This window comes from Eumetopias jubatus, unplaced genomic scaffold (genome assembly GCF_037043125.1).
Source record: "Eumetopias jubatus isolate StellerSeaLion01/CBP00866 unplaced genomic scaffold, mEumJub1_p1.0 scaffold_6, whole genome shotgun sequence".
NCBI classification, from domain to species: domain Eukaryota; kingdom Metazoa; phylum Chordata; class Mammalia; order Carnivora; family Otariidae; genus Eumetopias; species Eumetopias jubatus.
In genome coordinates this window covers 34,685,480-34,709,961 of record NW_028274812.1, presented here as the reverse complement: position 1 = coordinate 34,709,961, position 24,482 = coordinate 34,685,480, and the positions used below count along the sequence as shown (strand labels likewise).

General features: G+C 36.2%; 1 protein-coding gene across 1 annotated transcript in view; it reads left to right on the top strand.

Annotated features, from left to right (window-relative positions):
* LAMA2 (laminin subunit alpha 2) overlaps positions 1-24,482 on the top strand; it is a 468,253-nt gene that overhangs the window by 278,275 nt on the left and 165,496 nt on the right. The window contains exons 31-33 of the mRNA XM_088023741.1: positions 11,099-11,223; positions 17,574-17,660; positions 21,840-22,033. Of these exons, the coding sequence (XP_087879867.1) occupies positions 11,099-11,223; positions 17,574-17,660; positions 21,840-22,033 (406 nt within the window). The remainder of the gene's footprint in view (positions 1-11,098; positions 11,224-17,573; positions 17,661-21,839; positions 22,034-24,482) is intronic.

Genomic DNA, 24,482 nt, shown 5'->3' with positions numbered 1-24,482 from the left:
ACGTCACCACATAGAGTTCCCCAGACTCTAAACCTCACCCAGGTCTGGACGTCAGATTTGCTAAACCCATTTCCCACCTCTCCTCACCTACTGAAACCCCTCCAGTGAGGCTTCTGGAAGTCAAGGTAGAAACTCAGCAAAACCCCCCACATATTCTCCCTCTTTGTTTAATGTTCTCTTTGTTTTGCTGTCCCCAACATACTGCTCCCCGTAGAGCCCTCCAAGTGGTAGCTCTTGCCTCACGCTCTTCATTTCCCTGAGTCTGAAGGCAGGTATCCTTGCTCCTCACTGCCCCTTTCCTGTCGTCCTCCCTTCTCCCCCATAACAACACGTGGCTTTGAATCTCATGCCCCCATCTATTTGCTCACTGTACCTGCTCATCAATGTTCTCTCCTAACCCTCAGGTCACTCACCTCATTCCTTGAAGATTTTTCCTCTGTATCTTTGCCATTCTCTCTAGCACTATTCCTATCATAATTCTTGGTGATTTTAATGTTTGTGAAATTAACTCTTCCATACCCTTAACTCTGCTTCTTTTCCTCACTCCATGGTGCTATTCTAGAACTTGTCATTACGAGAAACACAGTCTCAAGGTCAACTGTCCTCTTCGACCACCATCTCTTTTCTTTACAATTCACTTCTTCTTGATACATCAACTCCAACCTTTTTAGTCTCACCATGGATGCTCACACCTTTTCATTGTTCCTTAGCTCCTTCATGCCCTAACTTTCTCAACCAGCTTAATATTCACGACCCTTCATTAGTATAGCTGCCTCGTAATGTTCATTTCTCTTGCTACTCCTTTGTTTTCACTCAGTTAATTCTAACGCTTGTTAAATCCTACTGCTCCATACCTATGCCTTCTAAGCTGAATGTGGCTGTTGAAAAACAACTATGTGTTCTAGTCTCACCATAAATTCATTATCACTCACTTCAGATCGACCCTTTGTGCTGCTCCGCAATCATATCACTTTACTTCAGTCCATTTCCTCTCCCACGTTTCTGGATGATTATTTCATGCCTTCCCCTTCCTCTTCAAGCCCTCAAACCCCTCTGCCAATCCTTTTCCAGACTTAATCTCAAGTGATGGTCATGCTTTTATTTCACTGAAAGATTAGAAGTAGTTGGAAAAGAACTAATAGGATCTTCCATTACCACATGCACCCACCTTTCTGCATCTCTGTGCAGTTACTCTGACTCTTCCATCATTTTAGATGAACTTTTCTTGTTTCTAGAAAAGACAAGTAGCCCTTTCTCCTGCTCAAGGTCATCATTCTGCCCATCCCTATTTCCCCTCTCTCTTGCAGCATCACTTTTTGGTTTCTTTGCTATCTTAAAAAAAAAAAAATAATAGTAAAAATAAAAACAAAAAACAAAACAAAAATAGGGGCACCTGGGTGGTTCAGTTGGTTGAGTGATGGACTCTTGGTTTCTGCTCGGGTTATGATCTCATGGGTCCCCCATGTGCATGTGTGTGCATGTGCTCTCTCTATCTCTAAAATAAATGGATGATTTTTTTTTAAGGTTTAATTTATTTTAGAGAGAGAGCATGGGTGTGTGCAAGGGGAGGGGCAGAGGGAGAAGGAGAGAGAATCCTAAGCAAACTCTGCCGCAGTGAGCATGGAGCCCCACTCAGGGCTTGATCCCAGGACCTGAAATCATTACCTGAGCCAAAATCAAGAGTCAGACATTTAACCAATTGAACCACCCAGGCACTCCATAAATGGATGAATCTTTTAAAAAATAAAATAAAATAATAAAATAAGATAAAAATAAAAACAAAGTCTCTTGACTTCACTATCCCTCTTGACTTCTACCACTTCATTCCTCTCCTTATATACAGTGAAGAGTTGTTTATACTCTCTCTAGTTTCTCTCCTCCATTCTCTCTTGAATTACTAAAATCAGACTTTTACCTCTACCACTATACTGAAACCAGTGACTAATATTCAGCTATCAGCCTTCATCTTTCTTGATCGATCAGCAGCACGTGCTACTCTAAATCATCCATTCTTCTTTAAAGTTTTTGTTCACTTTGCGTCCCTGGACATGCTGTTCCAGGGATTTCTAAACCAGGTGACTACACCTTGTCTTCTTTGCTATATTTTCCTCCGCACCTGAAATCTACATACTGGGGTTTCCAGGATTCAATCCTTGGAACAGTTTGCTTCTCTAACTTATACTCATGGTGACCTTACCCAAGCACATGCCTTTCAGGACCTACACTGAGAGACCATGGTATTTAACATTGTTTCTATGATTAAATTTTAGATCCAACCCTTTAATCTCTCTGGAGTTTATTGTGGTATGAAGAGGTATCTTTCTTCAAATATATATTACTTTATTTTTTATTTTATTTATTTTTACTTATTTTATTTAAATGCAATTAGTTAACATATAGTGTCAGATATAGAATTCAGTAATTCAGCAATGGCGTATAACACCCAGTGCTCATTACTTCACATGCCCTCCTCAATTCCCATCACCTATTACTTTAAAGAAACATTTATTTATTAACATTTCCTTTATTAATATTTATTAACATTTCCTCCTTAATACATCATGCTATCTGCATATATACAAATTTGTTTTATCCATATTAAGATATGTTTAAAGGATCATCTTTTCTGTACTATTTACCTTCTAGTTCTTATTATGCTGTTCTGATCACCTTCATTTTATACTAAGTTACAATATCTGGCAAAGTAGGGGGTGCCTGGCTCAGTCGGTTAAACATCTGCCTTCGGCTCAGGTCATGATCCCAAGGTCCTGGGATCAGACCCCATGTCGGACTTCCCGCTCAATGGGAGTCTGCTTCTCCCTTTGCCCTTCCACCACCTCCTCCCCCTGCTCATACTCTCTCTCAAATAAATAAATAAAATCTTTTTTAAAAATCTGGCAAACTCAGGCCCTTTCCTCTTCTTTTTCTAATTTCTGGACTAGATGTAATTATGTATTCTTCCAGATGACATTCTGATTCAGTTTCAATCTCTTCACCAAAAAATGTTACTGGAATTTTTATTGGAATGGCATTAAACCTATGTGTAAAGAATTGCTGTCTTTACAATATCCAATTATCTTCCCTCAACCGAGGCGTATAATACTCTTTTCTATTCAAAATGTTTTGTGTCTCACAGTATACTGTTTTTATTATTAGCTGTATAGATTATGCATTTCTTATATTAAAGTTATTTCTGTGCATCTTACATTTTTACTTCAATGGTGAATGTTATATTTTTTTCTGTTTCAATATATTTACTAACTTGTTGTTACTGATAAACATTAACAGAATAGATTTTTGATATCCAACCACTTTGTTTTTAGTTTTAGGAGTTTCTCAGTTGATTCTTTCAGTTATTTTTATATTTACAATATATTATTTACAGATAGTTATAATTGTGCTTTTTCTTGCCAGAAGGTGTACCTAGTATAATAATTTTATGTTTTTGCCTTAAGTCTTCTAAAAATATTAAATAGGAGGGTAATCAGCTTCCTATCTAATTCCTAATTTTAATATGAATGCCTCAAGTCTTTTGCCACAAAGTATGACGTTGGTGGTTAGCTGAAGATAGATATTCTTTACCATGTTGAGAAAACTTCTTTTTATTCCTGACTTCTTAAAGATACTCCCTTTCAGTCAGGATAGGATATTGAAATTGATTATGTGCTTATTTGTGAGGAGTAAAGGAAAAGATGCATTAAAGATACGCATTTTAGATATGATCATATATTTCTTTTTACCTTAAACAGAATGATGAATGATATTATTGACTTGATGAATAATATTAACCACCCTTGAATTCCTGAAACAATTATTATTTGCTCAGTGTAGTATTCTCTCTCTAATCTGCTGGCTTGTAAAATTCAGTAAATAATTCAAGAGAGGGGATTAATTTATACATCTTAAGTGAGAATTAAATGCATTGTTTCTTCTTATGTAATCTTCACTGGTATTTCTTGGCAGGGCTATATTTAATTCATATGATTTTTTTAAGATTTATTTATTTGAGAGAGAGAAAAAGCGTGAGTGGGGGGAGGGGCAGAGGGAGAGGGAAAGAAAGAATCTGAAGCAGACTCTATACTGAGTGTAAAGCCCGACACAGGGCTCGATCTCCACACCCTGAGATCATGACCTGAGCTGAAATCAAGAGTTGGACACATAGCTGACCGAGCCATCCAGGTGCCCCCCTATGATTAATTTTAAAACATTCATAAAGGGTACAGTTTAATTTCAATTTTTAGGATAAAAATTGTCTTTATATTGTCCTTTTTAGAACAATTGGCTATTATAGCTATTTTTGTGCTACAGGTCTATTTTTTGAGATATCCCCAGATGAAGTGAAAAATAAATACATGGTGCAAATCAGACATGCACAGCTAGTATAAATTGCTGTGCTCTGAATTTTTATATTTTCCTTCAGAGAACATATATAACTTTTGAATTTAGGCAACTTTGTTGATCTTTGAAATAACCCCAGGAGGCAAATAGGAAATAGCTATTCTTACTCTGATGCTATAACTCAGGAAACCTGAAACATACTGATTTCTTTTCTATGTGTAGTATGGATCCCAGTTTAATATCAATGCCATTACACAGAGCAATGCCCTCAACCTTGGGTAGACCCCAAAGCAGGACTCTGGGGTCAGACAGCTTTGATTCCAGTCCTCGCTTCATCTTTTATGGGCTGTGGGAGCTCAGTCAGTTATCTCAAGTCAGTGAGGTCTTAATTTCCTCATTTATAAAATGAAGATAATAATAGTACCTACTCAAAGTTCTTGTAAGGATTCAGTGAAATATTGTATAAAGGGTGTGGAACACTACTTAGTACATGGCAGGCTCCAGAGAAGTGATAGTGATGACGATGATGATGATGAAGAAGAAGAAGATAGTAATTACCATACATGTTATCAACCATTCATAGTCTAGGAATCAATCAGATATTAATTAATCAAAACACGTAAAAATCATTATCAGCGCTATGCTAGATTTCCTCACTTTTTCTTTATATCTTTCTTCAAAAATATGGAGTAGAGAAGAATAACACTATAGAAAACTTTACAGCCTAAGCATTTCAACTTTTAAATAAAGTCCACATCACTTTGTAACTATTCTCTTCATAATTTCTAATGAGACTTATCAGAGAACCATTGTTTCACTCGAGGCATTAATATATCCTGCACATAGACATGTTACTACCAATATCTCAGTGATTATTGTCCCTTAAGGAAAATTTTCTTCCAAATGGAAGAGCAAAACCTATGTGATATTGAACCCCAAGCCAGGGGGAAGCAGAGGTGAGGGAGCAAATGCTAATTAGTAGACACACAAATACCCAATAGACAATCTCAGGTCGGTGGGTAGGTAGATAGATGATAGATAGATAGATGATAGATAGATAGATAGATAGATAGATAGATAGATAGATAGATAGATAGATGATAGATAGATAGATAGATAGATAGATGATAGATAGATGATGATAGATAGATAGATAGATGATAGATGATAGATAGATAGATAGATAGATGATAGATAGATAGATAGATAGATAGATAGATAGATAGATGATAGATGGATGATAGATGATAGATGATAGATGATAGATGGATGATAGATGATAGATGGATGATAGATGATAGATAGTTTCTCCAAGTTGATATAATACACACATCTCTATCTATTTATATCTGCACCCACACCTCTCTGTATATATTATCACCACTCCCATGGTTAGTACTATTTTAAAATGAAAAGAAAAAAAATCATTATTGATCAGCTCTGTTGTCTGAAACCACCAGCATCTGTGATTAAGCAGTTAGCCCTGTATTTGGTAAACAGACTCATAACTAGAATCTACTGTGTTTAAGGTACTTTATAAACACGATCTCATTGAATTTATCTAACAATATGACCAAAATAGGGATAGTTAGCATTTTATTACAACTCTGAAAGTTAATGCTTAGAAAATTTCAGTAACCTACAAGCCTTGGCTAAAGTGTATTAAAATCAGGTTTCAAATCCACTATAAAATGCTATCTACAGACTGTGAGAGAGAGTAAACACACTGTTATCTGATTAAATGATTTGATTTTGAAGGCCTAGAATTCCATCCTAGAGTACTGATAGAATCTGCAAATATGATTAAGAGCCATGTATGAAAAATATTTGCAAAAATCATGGAAATATGAAATTTGCCGTAGGATGGAAAGCTGTGAAATGCCACTCCAGGTTTATAAAGGAAAGTAAAATGTAGCAAACGTTGATTTTTGATCTCCAGTAAAACTTAAGGATTGCTTACTTAACTAATATCTGTTAAGTGTAGAAAAAATAGTGCTCATTAGGTTCACTCAAAATAAAACATATCAGACTAATTGCTAGATTAATATATGTATAAATCTGAGATCCTTCCTGAATCTCATTATGATATCAAAATCATCAGAAAGTGTGATAGATCATATCTCAAATTCAGCAAAAATAGTAACAGCCCCCAAATGTTCAACCCTATCTACATATGTGCCAGGACCAAGGCTGATCATTATAGATAGATTTTTTTTCTCATTTATTCTTACAGTAAACTTATGTGACAGATTGGATTGTTCCCTCTTTTACAGTTGATAAACTGATGTTGACAGAAATTAAATAATTTGCTTACATCATAAGCCACTAAAGATCAGATCTATGATCCAAACTCTGGTTTGTTTAAATAGGCATTTGAGAGAATGTTTCATGATATTTTCACAAACAAGTTTGAAGAGATATCTGGGCCAGATAGTAATCAGTTAACAAGTTTAGTGACTGTAGAAGTTTCTCTACCCCTGAAGAATGTGTGCTGGGTTCTAGGTTCCTATCTCCATTGATGAGACATAGGCTTTGTGTTTCACCCCATCCTGTTCAAAATCGTGATCTGATCAGTGATCTGGATGAGATGTATCAAATAAAGCTGGAAGTGTAATCTAATGTATTAGATGGTGGTCAAGAAGCTAAGAGCCTGACAGGTGGGAGTATGAGCCACAATTAACAAGATGAAATTAATATAAGAGTTTCTGAACTTAGGGAGGCTCACTTGTTCATTCATTCTTGTGGCACTTAATAAATATTTCCAATGCGCAGGTATTGCAGTAGGTGATGAAAAGATACCAAGATGAGGAATTCAGAGGCCTTGCCCTCTAGGAGCTTATATTCTAGTGCTTAGGGAAAGAGCAGAGAAAGTGACGTGTAGTAGCAATTCCTGTGAAATAGGGGTTTTTACTTGACTGCAGAGTCATGTATCCAAGATCCAGATGGGGGAAGGGAATATAGTCACTATATTTGCAAATCACAGGTAGAGACTTTAATATCTATTTTAAGAGAAATTCTGAGTGATCAGGATTATTAAATGTTTAACTTGAAGAGATTTAGGAAGTAATAGTATTTTGTAGACATTTGAAGACTTGCCTTGGGAAATGGGAATTAGACTTAATCTTCATAGCTTCAGAAGGCAGAACTTGGATCATTAGCTGAAAACTAAAATGAGATATGTTTTCATTCAACATAAGGAAAAAGTTCATAGTTTATAATTGTACAAGATGAAAAAGGCTGCCTTATAAGGATCATTCATTCAATAATGTATTAAAAAAAAAAGTGGGAAGTAGGGAGGCATCCCTTTAAGGAAAGAGGACTAAGTTAAGCAACTTCTCACCTCAGATCTAAGGTACTATATAATATTAATGTTATATTATTTTGATTTAGCAGAAGGAATATATACCACCGGTTTTTCCATGTGCAAAAAAATATAAATATCATATATCCTAATCTGTTATTGAAAAGGTACCAGAACATATAATATCACTCTTGAGAATATAATTAAACTTCTCGTTAGACTTCTAAAATATAGGAATTTTTCCTAAAGATTTTCTTTTTTTAAATTTTTTTTAGAGATTTTTATTTGACAGAAAGAGACAGCGAGAGAGGGAACACAAGCAGGGGGAATGGGAGAGGGAGAAGCAGGCTTCCTGCTGAGCAGGGAGCCCGATGCGGGGCTCGATCCCAGGACCCTGGGATCATGACCTGAGCTGAAGGCAGATGCTTAATGACTGAGCCATCCAGGCACCCCGAGATTAATTTCTGTACAAGATGAATATTGTGTCTCAAAGTAGACAGGAAAGTCATAGGAAAGGTCTGTGTCAAAAAGTTTCAAAAATAGCATCATGATTTATGTGTTGTGTTTATCACAACACATAAATGAAAAACAAACCAGAACATATCAAACCAGAACATTTGATTTCGTTAACCAAGTTTAGTATGTCAGTAACCTGTGAAAGATTGACTGTCCAGAGAAGGTTAAAATATTTGCTTGATCTGTGAAGAAAGTATATAGAGTTGTAGGTGTAAGAGCAGCAAACCGTATTTTTGAATCTCTGTATTTCTGGTAGTGATCAATATTATCTAAGTATTTTGAGTCAATTATTAATGCTATAATAGGTTACATAAAATAATTCATTATGCAGTGGGTTTATTTTTACAAAAGCAAAATGCTGTTAATTGTTCAAGAGCCTATGTATTTTTTTGGCACGTGTTTATTCACATAACTGTAAAATATGTCCTTAAAACACTCCCCAGTTAACTTACCATTTGACACTTTGCTGAATTATTTAGACTGGAACGTAAGGGTAATTTATCCTGGAATGTATCCTGGAGCCATCTCTTGCCATGCTGTTCTTAAATATGGAATAGTTATTTTATTGCTAAAATACTGGTTCCTTTGGACGGGTGAATAAAAGAAGATCATGGTACTTATACAACAAATCCTAACTCAGAATACAACAAATTATCTTGTTCTGTTAACTACATTTCTATAAAGTCATTAGACTTGAAACTTGGCCTTTTTCATCTTAAGAAGACTGACCAGTTTCATCTGTACTTCCTATATTGTGCATTCAGTCATTCAGAAAAGTCATCAAATGACTACCATGTTTCAGTCACTGTGTTGAGCTAGAATGAGCATTTAGCCCAGACTTAGGACGTCAGGGAATGTTTATCAGATAAAGCACCATTTAAAATGAGAGCTGAAATGAATAGGTGCTAATCAGGTAAGAGGAGGGGAAAACATTCCAAAACAAGGGATTTGCATATAAGAAGTCCCAGAGGAAAGAGAGAGCATGGCGTAATATGAGAATTTCAGATGGTCCTATATGGCTTTCACATAGCATACAAAGGTAGCAGTGGCTAGAGGTAAGGCTGGAGGGGTAAGCGAGCAGATGAAAAATGTCTTTCTTGCCATGCTGGAAAGTTTATGATTCATCCTAAGGACAATGGAGAACTAATAATGCAGGCTTTCCAGCAAGAGAATGGCATGGTTTGATATGTTCTATAAGATGATCATTCTGATTGCAGTGTGGGAAAATCACTGCATAAAAAAATTTAGAAGCAGGGGGCACCTGGGTGGCTCAGTCATTAAGTGTCTGCCTTCGGCTCAGGTCGTGATCCCGGGGTCCTGGGATCAAGTCCCACATCAGTCTCCCTGCTCCATGGGAAGCCTGCTTCTCCCTCTCCCACTCCCCCTGCTTGTGTTCCCTCTCTCGCTGTCTCTCTCTCTGTCAAATAAATGAATAAAATAAAAGTAAATAAATAAATACATCCTTTTTTAAAAAAAAAAAATTTAGAAGCAGGATCTTTACCTAAATTCTCTTTCAATAAACCAGGTAAAAAGTGAGAGTGGCCAGATAAAAATAGTAGAGACAAGGAAGTAAAGAAACAGAGAGTAATAGAATCATGGAGCGCGCTGATCAAACAGGTTCTCTGGCATGAGAGAGGCCTCTAGATTGTTCACCTGGGCAATTGAACAGGTGATAGCGACCCCAGATGAAATGAACAATACAGAAATATTAGCAGGTTTAAAGAGAGATGAGCTTAATTTTTGATAGTTCAAATTCAAGGTACTTTTGTTATGCAGTAAGATCTATTCGGGAAGCATTTGGAAATGTAGGTCTAGAACTCATTAGAGAAATCTGGCCTGAATATGTAAATTTAGAGTTTTTGGCAATTAGATGCTAACTAAAGTCATAGTAATGGGTGAAATCACCAAGGTAGAGTGTGTAAGAAAAAGAAAAAGAAAAGAAAAAAAAAGAGGTGAGAGCCAAAGTTAGAATCAAGGACACCAATCTTACTACACAGAAAGGGAAAAAAGAGTCCATGAATGAGCATAAGGAAGAGTAGCCATAGAGTTAGGAGAAAAATCAGCAGACCATACCATTAAAGAAACCATAGGAAGAGAAATCTCAAAGAGTAGCCAGAAATATTAGCTGCTGCAGAAAATTCATATATCATGAAGACTTATTGTCAGGGAATTTTTATTTATCAACAAAGATCTCATCAGTGAGCCTGGAGTCCTGGTGACATGAGAAGCTTTTTTAAAGTGGGGAGAGCTGAAGGGAGATAAGGAAATAGAAATCAGGAATGTAAACAATGCTTTTAAAATGCTTATCAAAGATAGGATGGAAATTTCCAGACACTTGAGGCCCCAGAGATATTTTTGAGCTAGGGAAGTCTGGACCAACCTCAAATGCTAATGGGACAAATGAGCAAAGGAGGGAAAGATGCAGATGCTGGTCAAAAGGGGGAGGCAGAAAGGCAAGGAATCCAGTTTAGGAAGAGAGTAGCTTTAGGCAAAGGACAAACACCACTTCCTATGGACAGGAATAAATGTTAAAGGGATGGAAAGTACTGCAAGACAAATGGCAAGTCTTTCACAGGAAGCTGAGGGAACACTCAAATGAGTGCTTCCTTTTCTCTGAAAATAGGGGGCTATCGTCAGCTCAGGTAATGATCTCAGGGTCATGATCTCAGGGTTGTGAGATCGAGCCCTGAGTCAGGGCCTGTGCTGGGTGTGGAGACTGCTTAAGATTTTCTCTCTTCTTCTCCCTCTGCCCCTCCCCCAGCCCACCCCCTTACACACCCTCTCCCCATCTCTCTAAAGTATATACTTCTCAAGAACTCTTTCAATGAGATGTGTGTGTGTCTGTCTGTGTATACAGGAACACACACAGGTGGGGAGCTATATGAGAAATTACATTCTAAGTCTCAGTAAATGAAAAACAAACTTCTCCCTTTTCCTTTACAGAATTGTCAACATCACACCGCTGGTGACTTCTGTGAACGATGTGCTCCTGGATATTATGGAATTGTCAGGGGATTGCCAAATGACTGTCAGCAGTGTGCTTGCCCTCTAACTTCTTCCAGCAACAAGTAAGATTGAGAAATATTACCTTGTTTCCCAATCAGTAGCACCATCTGTGTAGCCCACGGGCTTTCTATGATTTAACTATTTTTTCCATGTAGACAAACTCTCAGTTTAAGATTGACATTTTTTTTTAAACAATGTAAAAACATGACAAAAGTGAGCACATAATTCTCTGTGGTTTATTTTTCCATTAAAAGCCTGTCCCAAGTAAATAATACTTACTAATTTGCACTAATTAAAATGTAAATACTAGTATTAACATAATTTATGTTTCTGAAATAAATGATATATGTACACACGTGTGTAATTTGATACACTTTTATAAGGGTCTTGTATTTGCATATAGTTCTGCCATAAACTCATCTATGAAGGATTGTTTGGGTACATATTATATGACTTTTGTGACTCCTTCCACTCACTTTGTGTATTTAATTCACAATTTGTAAAGAATTATTAAGAAAATAGTTGAAAAATAAAGGACGGTGACTTATTTTTATGCTCCAAAATAAGTCCATATTTCCCAGAATCACAGTCCCGTTCTGTTAAGATGGTCTGAGGTTGGTACCATGGAAACACAGCCATAAGGGGAAGCAAAAGCCAGAATATCTTATTTCAGTGCTGTCTGCACATTCTGCATTGGTTTATATATTGATGAAAACCCTTGTTGCTAAGTATGTCCATACTTGAAAGTATAAGTGATTTATAGACTTCAGTCACTACTTGGTAGGGCAGTTTTTTCTCTAAGAATTTGCTTTTGAAAAGAATGTAGGGCAGTTTGTTCAGAATTAGAATCCTGGACTCCTTTTCTTGAGTATATGAGAACCACAAAGCAATTGAGATAAAAAAGATTATTTCCCCCCTGCTGACTCAGGGTTTGTTTGTTTTTTTTTTTTTCCTTGTCCTTGGCTTTATTCGGAAAACATTGTCATATAAATTGTCTCTTCTGAAAGCTCCTCTTTTTTTTTTTCTGCTTAAGAGAATCACAGGTCTTTTGTCAAATGTAAATTTTTAGGTAAGTGGGATATTGACAAGGATAAAATACGTGTTCTTTTTGTTCACGCAAGCACCAAGGGGTGGGTAGGAGTATGAAAAATAACGTTATTTCTATTTTCCTTTCCCTAATCTCCTTCTGATGACTGGATTTAAACAAGAGAATGTTATTTAGTGTATTGTTATTAAAATGTGAGCCATTGGATTAGAAAGATTCAGTAATTGATAACTTCTTTGATAAGAATGAAGCATAACATCTGTTGAAAAGGCTCACAATAAAATGTGTGTCTTAAGAGAAGTCAACTTAAATATAAAGGGAATTCAAAGGTACAAAATACCACACTTGATTTTGGAAGCTTCAAGAACATGTTGAAAGAAGTAGTAGCATTGAAAGAAGTAGATGCTGCTACCAGTACTAGTAGTAGATGCTAGTAGTAGCATCTATTATAATAGATCATAAACAGTGGATTGAAATGTTTTCACTGGTGGAGATAGCAAGAAATTACATGAACAAAAGCTTAGAAAACAGAAAACACAGTTCTTCATGTTTAAGAACTAAAAAGTAAAGAGTTTGGAGCAGAGAGTTCAAATAGAATTCATGATTGCAGATGAAACTGAGCAGGAGAATGGAGGCCATGGTATAGAAATCCTTGAATACCCATCTCAGAAATTGCTATTTAATTTTCTCTGTAATGAGGAAACACTGCAAGTTTTTAGTTAAAACAAACAAAAACAAAAGGTTAATGTGACTAGAGCCACACTTTAGGAAGACTGTTATGGGAGAGCTAAGTAAAATGAATTAAAACAGGCAAAGGAGAAAGTGAAGAGCACGGTTAATATAAGCTATTGCACTAATTTAGGCAAAAGGTAATGAGAACGTGAAGGCAGGCGATAGTAACAGGAAGGGAGAGGAGGGGACTGGTGTGGTGAGAGCCTTGTTGAATGCAGCTCTCCAGAAGTGCTAACTAATTAGACATGAGCAGTTCAGACCAGGCAGGAGTTGAAGCTCAAGGTTGTTAGCTAGGTTGACCTCAAAAATGGTAGTGCTATTAACCGAAATAGGGAAACCAGGAGAGAGCTGTTGCAAAGGACAATCTATGTTCCAAATAGGTTAAAATTGATATGAAAGATCTGTCCAAATGGAAATATGCAAATAGCTTCAGAAAATGGAAATAGAATTGGAAGGGCAGATGGAGGAAGAGATATGTTAATAAGTGAATTAAAATTGGATAAGATTTCCCGGGGTTATGTTTCCCAAGGGGAGCGTGTAGAAAAAAGGAAGAATTCCCTACACTAGAGAAACCAGAAAAGAAAGATGAGCCAAGACAGGAGCTGTCAGGGTGGCAAGGGAATGGAGACCACATGGCTATGGACACCCCCAGCTAGAAAAGCAGCTGCTTCCAGAGAAACCCAAGTTCACAGGGGAGCCATGACCTGTGAGGGTCACGGAGGAGTTTTGATAGTCAATTGTGGAAACAGACATTATGTTACAAGGATGTCCGTTTATAGCTTTAGGAATTTCCGAGAAGGAAAAAGAAAGAGTGCTACCTTGATTGGTTAGCAGGATCAATAAAAGGGTGTATTTTCATTTTTGTTTTCTGTGATTTGTATAATTTAAGTATATTTTTTATGGAAAAGACCCTCTAAGAATCAAAATACCAAATCCAAGTGGCTAGTTCAGTGGCTTTCAAACTTTCTTAACTGCAACCATTGTAAGAAATCATTCTTTTATATCATAACTTAGGACACAAAAAACTGGTGTGTATATAATATAAAATATATTTATACATATATTTTATATATATATATATCCTATGACTTTTATTCAATTTTATTCTCCTGCATTATTAGAAGAAATTTAAGTCCAAACCTACTAGAGTGATTTCATGACCCACTCCTATCACCACCTAAAGCTTGGCACATTAATTAACAAAGCAAAGACCTGTGTGTGGTAAGAAGAGTTAAAATACAAAGCAAAGAAATACAAGGATGAAATACAGTTGAAGGAGGCTGAGATACCTCTCTTCAGTGGCTTCGATCTGTGCAGCCAATGAAAAGTAAGGACTAAGGCGAGTGATCACTAACTCACTTCCATGCATGACTTTTTCAATATTTCCTACCAAGACAAATAGGACAAACTGTCAACCATCATGACAGTGTAGCTCAGGCGTTACCCACCGCCTACTCAAGGAAAGGTCAGATATCTTTCAGCAGAGTAGAAGAAACCCTCTCCCCTCTGTAATCTGACCACCTTTCCCCACCAAGGCTCTCTCCTCCCTTCTACAATGAGGCCACGCTGGAGTCCCTTGTTCTTTCCCAAACACACCAGCCATCTTTGTCAGACAGAGAAAGACAGAAACTGTGTGGTTTCACTCACATGTGGAATTAAAAAAAATTAAACTCATAGAAACCAAGTGTGGAATGGTGGTTGTCGGGGGTTGGGGAGGGGGGGAACTTGAGAGAGGCTGGTAAAAGGATACAAATTTTCAGTTATAAGATGAATGGGTCTAAGGATCTAATATATAACATGGTAACTGTGGTTGGTAATACTTTATTGTATAATTGAAATTTGCTAAGCAAATAGAACCTGTGTTCTCAAACTGCCCCCCCTGCAAAAAAAGGTAGATATGTGGGGGTGATAGATGTGTTAATTAATTTGTACATATATGTATATCAAATCATCCCACGCATACTTTAATTATATTACAATTTTATTTGCCAGTTATACTTCGATAAAGCTGAGCAAAACACAAATAGATGTGTAATGTGATATCAGACAGTGCAGGTGCTACCGGGGAAAACAGAGCAGCCTCAGTGAATTAAGAGGGGCTGGGGTGCCCTTTTAGCCAGGGGCCTCAATGAAGATCTCCCTAAACAAAGGCTTGTGCGGAGATGAATGAAGGAATGGGGAGAGCCACGTGACTGCCTGGAAGAAGAGTAGTCTACCAGAGGGAAAAGCAAGGACACTGGCCCAGAGACGGGCCCATGCTTGGCAGACAGCATGGATCCAGGGCAACTGGGGCAGAGCAAATGGTGTCAGGGGAAGCGTGACCAAGATATGACTCAGGGAAGCTCCAGTGGCTAATGAAATGTCCCAGCTGCTAACAGTCTTCCAATGGCAAGAGGTGGCTTGGAACAGGGAAATGCAATGATGTTAGCCATGGCAACAAGATCAGCAGTTTCTGGTAGAGTGTATGTGGAATGTGAGAGAAAGGAGACAAAGTTGACTCTGTGGCTTATGGCTAAATAAATGGAAGCACTGAGTGACCATGGATGAGATGCGGAAAATTATAGAAAGGTCAGTGGGATTGTTTTGGAGGGGGAAACTCAGTTTTAGATCTGGTAGGGTAGATGCAAAGGTTTTAAGACTGAATGAGATCATTTAGGGGAGAGAGTACAGGACAGGGTAGGAGAAGTCTGAAGACTGAACTGAAGGGCACATAAAGAGGTCAAGGACATGACGTATATTCGGCAAAGGAGACTGAAAAAGAACAACCAGTGAACTGGGGTAAAAAGGAGACAGGGGTAGGATCCAGGAAGCCATTTCATCTCTGTAGTATTCACAGGAACAACACAGACTAGCAGACTCTAAGTCTTAGAAACTCTCTTGAGGCAAATTTGGAATTAGCAGATAAAAGGAAATGTCTAAGATGGCCACCAAGAGAAAAGCACAAGGATTTCTGAGCGGCCCTGCAGATAATATGAGAATGGAGAGTAGATGAGGGAGTTGTGAACAGAAAGAATCAACTCCAACTTCAAGTAAGCTGTGATCCCTGTGCCCTCCTTCGTAAGTCCTCATATGTGATTTAAGAAAAGGGTTCAATACACCATAATATCATAATTCAAAAAAGTTATAAACTATTCAAGGAGAATTATAACATTCTTGCATAGTAATTGAGGCAGATATATTACTGTAAAGGATTATAATTTAATTAGGTTGGCTCTCTAGAGTTTCACTTGAAATGTCTAAAAACTTGTTTCCAAGTGCATTTTATATATATATACATATATATATCTATATATATCTTGTATTTTGTGTATATATATGTAGCTCATATATATATGAGTTCAAAATGTGATATATGAGTTTGTGTGTGTATGAGCTTGTATCTATGTGTACAGATGCACTCAGCTTCAAGCTTTAACTGAGAGAGCTAAAAGCTTGCCAGAATGTGTCAATTATGTATTTGTGGATCTATTTTACAAAGGCAAAAAATAAATTTGTTGGATAATGAGTTTGTGAGTAGTAGATCAATTTGTTCACGTACTTCACAAAGGTTAGAGTTTATTACTCATTCATATACTATTGATTCAATGCACTAGAAGACAACTAAAATAGGGTCATAATGGTATCTGACTGATAGGAGTTGCAGCCCTGGTCTATACACAATATATCTTTTTCAGCATCAAATATTCTTTAGCAGACCAACAACAACAACAAAAAATGGTGTTTGCAGCATTACCATTTTGCAACAAATAATATTTTTTCCTTCCAAGTTTCCAATGCATCATGCAGTTTTATCTAGTGGGAATCCTCTACTTACATTTGAAAGAAGTTTGTAACAACCTAAAATTACATGTTAGTACAGGTTAGTTTTCAAGTGTTGTTAAGTGTTTCTTTTGTAGGGTAAGATGATCAGAAATTGTGGCAAAGCCTGACTGGTGGTGGCCTACCAGTGCAGTCGTGAGAACAGGGCAAGTTATATAAGACCTACTTAATAGAAAAGATCATAAAATTGTCAGAAAATCTTATTTTCATGTAGAGAGCTTTCCCTTCTTTCCTCACACTAAATCACATTACTTTGTGTTTAAAATAAATTTAGTTTGAAATCCGTATGTAAATTAGAAAAGGCACTCTTATTTTAAGTGAAATATTTATTCGCACTTAATGTGTTACAGTGCTAGTGGCAATTCGGGCTGAGTTTTTGGGAAAAAAATTATAAACTTTTAGGACTATTTTTTACTTGAAAAATATTCCGTAATACTTATTCTGCTATCAGACAAATGTGCATGAATTCTAGTCCTATTTTTCTTTCAATTCATGAAAAACAGGACACTTGCTGGATGTTTAATATTTTTATGGTTGTCATATAATTGTTAAAATTTCAAAATATTGATGTAGTTAGTGTGAAGCATCGCAGATTCATTAAAAACCGACCACATTTATTTGTCAACTATTATTGGTAGTATTTTGTTGTGACACCCTACCCTTAACTAGAAACTCATAATTATAAACATGCCATTTATAGTTACCCCCAAAATAAGTTCCGATCATCTGGATAATGGACAGAATTACTTAAATATATAAAATAAATAGATTAAAAGATTTTTTAAAATCTTTTTTTTTTTTTTCTTTCCCATTCAGTTTTAGCCCTTCTTGTGTCATGGAAGGCCTGGAAGATTACCGTTGCACCGCCTGCCCCCAGGGATATGAAGGCCAGTACTGTGAACGGTATGCAGTCGTGGAACCTAGAGATCCTACAATAAAGGATCACAATAGACACGTATTCATTATTCTCATAACTTATTTTCATTTTTTCTAGTAGTTCGTATGCTTTCCACACTATTTTTTATTTTTATATCTGTAGACTTTCTCAAAAGACAGTTATTTCCATCTTATATTTAGACTTTCTCAAAGATTCCAAATTATTTCACAATGACCTAATTTATGTTTTAGTGTACACATATCTATACATGTGGCACATAGTATATATTTAGTGTACACATATATATCTACGGGATACATATCTCTATATCTGTATATTATCAATAGTTAACAATGATAAAAAGCTGGCTACACATAATTCTCATCTTAATCCACTGGAAAATATTGGCTAACACTAACTGTGTGCATGTCACTGTTCTGAGCATTATGGCACTATGCCACCAAATGTAGACAGAATTCAGAATTTAAATGTATCAAGCATTCTTAATTAGAACAACACAAATAATAAATTTGATTCTACTTTCCAGTAAGCAAACAATATTATTTAAATGCTTCTTCCCTCCATATTTTTTCAAAGTTTTTTTTTTAGATTTTATTTAAATTCCAGTCAGTTAACATACAGTGTAATATTAGTTTCAGTGTACAATTTAGTGATTCAACACTTCCATATAAACACCCAGTGCTCATCACAAGTGTACTCTTTTTTTTTTAAAGATTTTATTTATTTATTTGAGAGAGAGAGTGAGTGAGAGAGAGCAAGCATGAGTCGGGAGAGAGGCAAAGGAGAGGGAGAAGCAGACTCCCCACTGGGCGGGGAGCCCCATCTGGGGCTCTATCCCGGGACTCAGAGATCATGACCTGTCAAAGGCAGACACTTTGACTGAGCCACCCAGGCGTCCCCAGAAGTGCACTCTTAATCCCCATCGCCTATTTAACCCATCCCTCCACCCACCTACCCTCTGGTTCACCATTTTTTTTTTTTTTTACAAAATTTGATAATGCATTTATGTAGCTATTAAATTGAATACTAACTGTAATACAAATGGTAAATTAAGAAACAAAGCTTCAGACTGACTGTCTAGTAAGGTAATTAATATCTTCTGGATCCATATTTTCCATAAGATCAATATCTTGGACATTGAAGCTTATCACCACCATTTTTAGTGTTTTAGGTATTATCTCTAAAGTAACTATTTACATTATACACACATAATAATTTTAGCATTAATTGATAACAATATAAAGTTTTTATCCATGGATATAGTCTAGCTCCGCCAATTTAGCTAGGTCCCATTTTTTTTTATACCTATACTATCAGAATAATTAATGCTCTACTTACTTTACACTAACATTGTCAAGATTGAACGTGGAGAGGAAACTGTTGCCCTGCCTAAGTGCCTACGTGGAAGCCTTCTCTCCCATAGGAGGGTCAAGAAGGCCTGAGAATTTACCCTACCTTCCTCCAGTGGTCCATAGCCAGTGACAACTACTGTGGGAGTACAAATGTCCAGATGCTTATGCTTATGCTTGCTCCAGAATTTTCCATGGAATTGGGCTAAGACCTGGAATCGTACCATTGCTTGGATTTTTTCTTTTCTGTGCCCTGCTTTACCCACCCCTTTGCTGGGTTCTTCTAGGAGCACTTCCTTAAATTATCAAACTTGAATATCAAATTATCACACACTTTGCAAATATAAACCAATTTTAATTAATTGTATCATTACCCATTTAAAAGTCTTCTTTTGATATAACCAGCAATGGTTGTGTTAATAAGAGAAGTAAGTAGATAACTAAATAATTAAACTTAAATTTTATAAATTCCAATGAAGTCTCTACAAGTTTGCAAATTATATTTCCAAATAATTCTGCATGTGGTAACTTTAAACAGAATATCCAATACTTGCATATATATAACAGTTCATTCACAATTTCTGTGCCAACAGAAATTAATAGCAATTAAATAATTCAAAGCAATACAAAAATCCAAAAATATTTCCATTTGTTTTGGAGATATATACAACATTTGAATATATATATATATATATGTACATATACATATATTTTAATGTGCTTTGGTATTCATGGTTAGGCTAATATTCATTTCATGCCCTTGTAAATACCAGTAGGATGATGACTAAAAGCATCCCGGGACACCAGTATTATCTGAAGTAATTCATGAAAAAAATGTTCGGTAGTACACTACATTTATAAATTGGAGTTCCCACTATCTCTGAAAGCATGTATATAGAAAAGACTGGAAGGTGCACTGAAATGACAATTACTGTCTTAAGGCAAAGTGATTATAGAAAAAAACATTTTTTTCATATCCATTAATGTTTAATCAATAGGAGTTGACAGATCATATAGCATATAGATGAACAGGGCATGTACTCTCAAATGTGAATGTCTTGAATTGTTTTCACAGTTCTCAAATGTTGTTACAGCTTTACATTCATCATCTCTAACATATAAATGATCAAGTTATATTTCCCTGAAAAATTGCTTTTATTCAGCTAAATTAAACCAAAGGTCTTGGTTAAATTTTTATTGTAACATTCCAAATAAATTTGTTCCACTTCTGAGAGCTTCTTAAATCATTTAAATCACCTTATGACCTGCCTAAGCTCATCAGCTCAGGTCTAAAATTGCTTACATGTTTTGAGTGTCCCTCTAATGTAGGAAACCCCTCCCCATGTTTTATCTTTGTTACTTTTATAATTAACTCTTTGAGCATTTAATCAATCTCAACCTGCTTAGAATAGAATTCTTTCACCTGCAAATGTTAAGAAATAATTTAAGTGGACTTATTTAAATGGTACTTTCATTGAGCATTTATAGTATTACATTGAAAATAAAATAATTAAAAAACCACAAATGTATAAAAGCTTAGTTACGGATAACTTTTTTTTTCTTTTGCTTTGCCTTTTCTAACCAGCACAAGATAAATTAACTTTCACAATCAGCTGTGCACATTTCCACAATCCTAGGCCACTAAAGATAGTTCAGGATTATCTGCCTAATGTTTGTAATTTTTAGCTTCAACCTCCTACTGTCTCTCAACTTCCTCCCAGACTTGTCTCTGGAACAAAAGCTGTGGGTGTTGATTATAGTTAGCTGACCATATATATAATTTATTGTCCAAACTGCAATACTCTAAGGAGACATAGGAAGGGTTTTAATAATTAAACCAGGACAACAGGTAATTTGGGACCATCCTGGGTAACCCAGACCATATGGTCCTGCTAGTATCTTGTTTTTACCAGACTTCCAATAACATAATCCACAGTGGTATATTCTTAGGTGAATGGATGTGTGAATGAGTAGAAGTCAATGTATTGATTTCATTTGGGGTTCATCCAGTTGGATTTTCTTTCTGATATCTCAAATTAATGTTATATATTTTATTTGCCTAACATTAACCCACCTCTTTGGATATATAATGGAAAATCCATCTTGAGGAAGATGTGATAGAAAGACCAGTAAAATTAAATAGAAAGTAGTAGTTTATTGCCACTTAACTTACTTCTTTTTGCTCATTAGTAAACTTAGTGGGTTGAATTATTTGGTCATTTTGACCTTTAAAATGCATGAGTCTAGGAAAGCCCAGGCGTCAATATATAATTTTATTTATTTCTAATTTTAAAAAAGAAGACCTCAAAACAACATTTATGATCTAGAGCAGTGATGGGCAAACTGGCCCACAAAATTTGGCCCATTCCCTGATTCTGTATGGCACTGTAAGCTAAGAATGGTTGTTACAGGCAAATATTTACAATCAGTGTGATGATAGAAAGCACTATTTGAGCCCTAGTTAAGTAAATTTGATACCTTAACAAGAACTTCCTTCTTCTTGTTAGTAGATTGATTTTACATTAATAGATTATTATTACAAAATAATTTGTACTTGCTGATGATGATGACGATGATGATGTTTTGAGTTCCATCAACCAAAAAAATGTTTGCGAATATATTTCTCTCTCACTGAATGATTTTGATTCTGCATCTTCGTCTGGAAAAGCCTAAAATAGGTACTGGCTGGTTCTTTACAGGAAAAGTGTACTGGCTCCTGATCTATTGACTCTTGGTATCAGTTTTGTTCCATCCAACACAGAACAACACACATGCAACAATTAAGAGACGTGACTTATTATTCATCTCTTCTGCTTTTTCACTATTTAAATCCAGGTGTGCCCCTGGCTATACTGGCAGCCCCAGCAGCCCTGGAGGTTCCTGCCAAGAATGTAAGTGTGACCCCCGTGGCTCGCTGCCTGTCCCCTGTGACCCCATCACAGGGCTCTGCACGTGCCGACCTGGAGCCACAGGGCAGAAGTGTGACGGCTGCAAGCCCTGGCATGCACGCGAGGGCATGGAGTGTGTGTGTACGTACACTAACTTTGCCATTCGTTCTGGGGGTCTCGGTTCCACTTCTGTCTCCTTTCCAATGAGAACGACTGACTTTTCTGTTTTTCTTTTCCTGCAATAGCTAATGCTGCTCGGCATTCTTCCTGACATTAACTATCTACCTTATGCTGTTTGCCTTATGCGGTTTCCGTCTCTATCCTGCTGAGCTGAGAACAGCTGAGAAAATCCTCAGCATGCTTTAGTCAGGGCGCAGAAGACCTACAACCAAGCTCCTGGAGGCATATTTTATTTTGTCCATCTCCAAATTTGCAGTTTTACATGGAGTTGGCATAGGCTTCGTGACAGATTAAAGACCTGGGCTCATTCAATTTTTCAGAATCCTCCTGAATTTGTAATCAGCTGGACGGGCACTTTAGGCCTTGAGTTACAACTGACTTTTCTTTCCTGGCTTGTAGGGAAATCCACGGGCATAGTGCTTCATAACTCTCTCTTGAACTGCAGATCCTGAAAGCAGTGACAGTGAACTCAAGTATTCTTACTCACAGGTGCAGTAAATGGAAAGCAGTTTGCTTTTTCTTTTCTTTTCTTTTCTTTTTTTTTTTTTGGAACTGCTGCTGGATTCAGTAGTGCCATATAGAAAGTACACTGAATATCAGTAGTTAAATATAATTTGATTATATAAATTCTAATCTAAACTTAGGTTATTTATAAATTTAAGAGGGACTGTTATGTTCTTCTTTGCCTTGAGAGAATTTACATTAGTGGTCTCAATTCTTTTTTTAAAAAAATAGAAATATAAAATGTTTGAGTAGCTTTTATTTCAATATTTACCTATTTTATGCATGCCAATATTTCTGGTTTTCACATCTTATGTGTGTGTAAATCTTAATAACATTTTAATTCGAATTTTTTTTCGTGCTCCAGTTTTATAAGAGTTACCTCAAAAGCTAAGGCTGGATGACATGGATGAATGTATATATGTATTTGAAGTATAATTAACATACAAAGTTATATTAGTTTCAGGTGTACAACATAGGGATTCAACAATTCCATACATTTCTCAGTGGTCACCATAGTGTAGTCACCATCTGTCACAAACGATTATATTCCCAATGCTGTACTTTTCATACTCATGACTGATTTATTTTATAACTAGAAATTTGAGCCTCTTAACCTATTTCACATTTTACATATCCCCCCACCACCTCCTTTCTGGCAATTATTAGTTTATTCTCTGCATTTAAGAGTCTGGTTTTTCACTTTTTTGTTTTGTTTTTTAGATTCCACTTATAAGTGAAATCCTATGGTATTTGTCTTTGTCTGACTTATTTCGCTTAGCACAATACCCTCTAGGTCCATCTGTGTTGTTGCAAATGGCAAGATTTCATTCCTCTTTATGGCTGAGTAGTATTTCACTGTGTATATATACCACACCTTCTTTACACATTCATCCATCAGTGGACATTTGGCTTACTTCCGTATCTTGGCAGTTGTAAATAATGCAATAAACATAGAGGTGCATATATCTTTTTGAATTTTCTTTGCATTTTCTTTGGCTAAATACCCAGTAGTGGAATTACTGGATCATATGGTATCTCTACTTCTAATTTTTTGAGGAAGCTCCATACTGTTTTCCACAGCAGTTACACCAATTTACATTCCCACCAACAGTGAACAATTCCTTTATCTCCATATCCTCGCAAACACTTGTTATTTCTTGTCTTCGTGATTCTAGCCATTCTGACAGGTGTAAGGTGATAGATATCGCATCATGGTTTTGATTTGCATTTCCCTGATGATCAGTGATGTTGAGTATCTTTTCATGTGTCTACAGATGTTGGCCATATGCAGGTCTTCATTGGAAAAATGTCTATTCAGGTCCTCTGCCCATTTTTGATTAAATTATTTGGGTTTTTTGGTGTTGAGTTGTAGAAGTTTTTTGTATATTTTGGGTATTAGCTCCTTATCAGATATATCACTTGCAAATATCTTCTCCCATTCATTCAGTAGGCTGTCTTTTAGTTTTGTTGGTAGTTTCCTTTGCTGTGCAAAAGCTTTTTATTTTGGTGTAATCCCAATAGTTTATTTTTGCTTTTGTTTCCCTTGCCTGAGAAGACATATCTAATAAAATGTTGCTAAAGCCAATGTCAGATAAGTGCTGCCTATGTTTTCCTCAAGGATTTTTATGGTTTGAGGTATCACATGTAGGTCTTTAATCCATTTTTAGTTTATTTTTGTGTATGGTCTAAGAAAATGATCCAGTTTTACTCTTTTGCATGTAGCTGTCCAGTTTTACCAACACCATTTGTTGAAGATACTGTCTTTTCCCCACTGTATAGTCTTGCCTCCTTTGTTGTTGATTAATCCACCATATAAGCCATATAAGTTTTCTTCAGGGCTCTTTATTCTGTTCCATTGATCGATGTGTCTATTTTTGTGCCAGACAATACTGTTTTGATTACTACA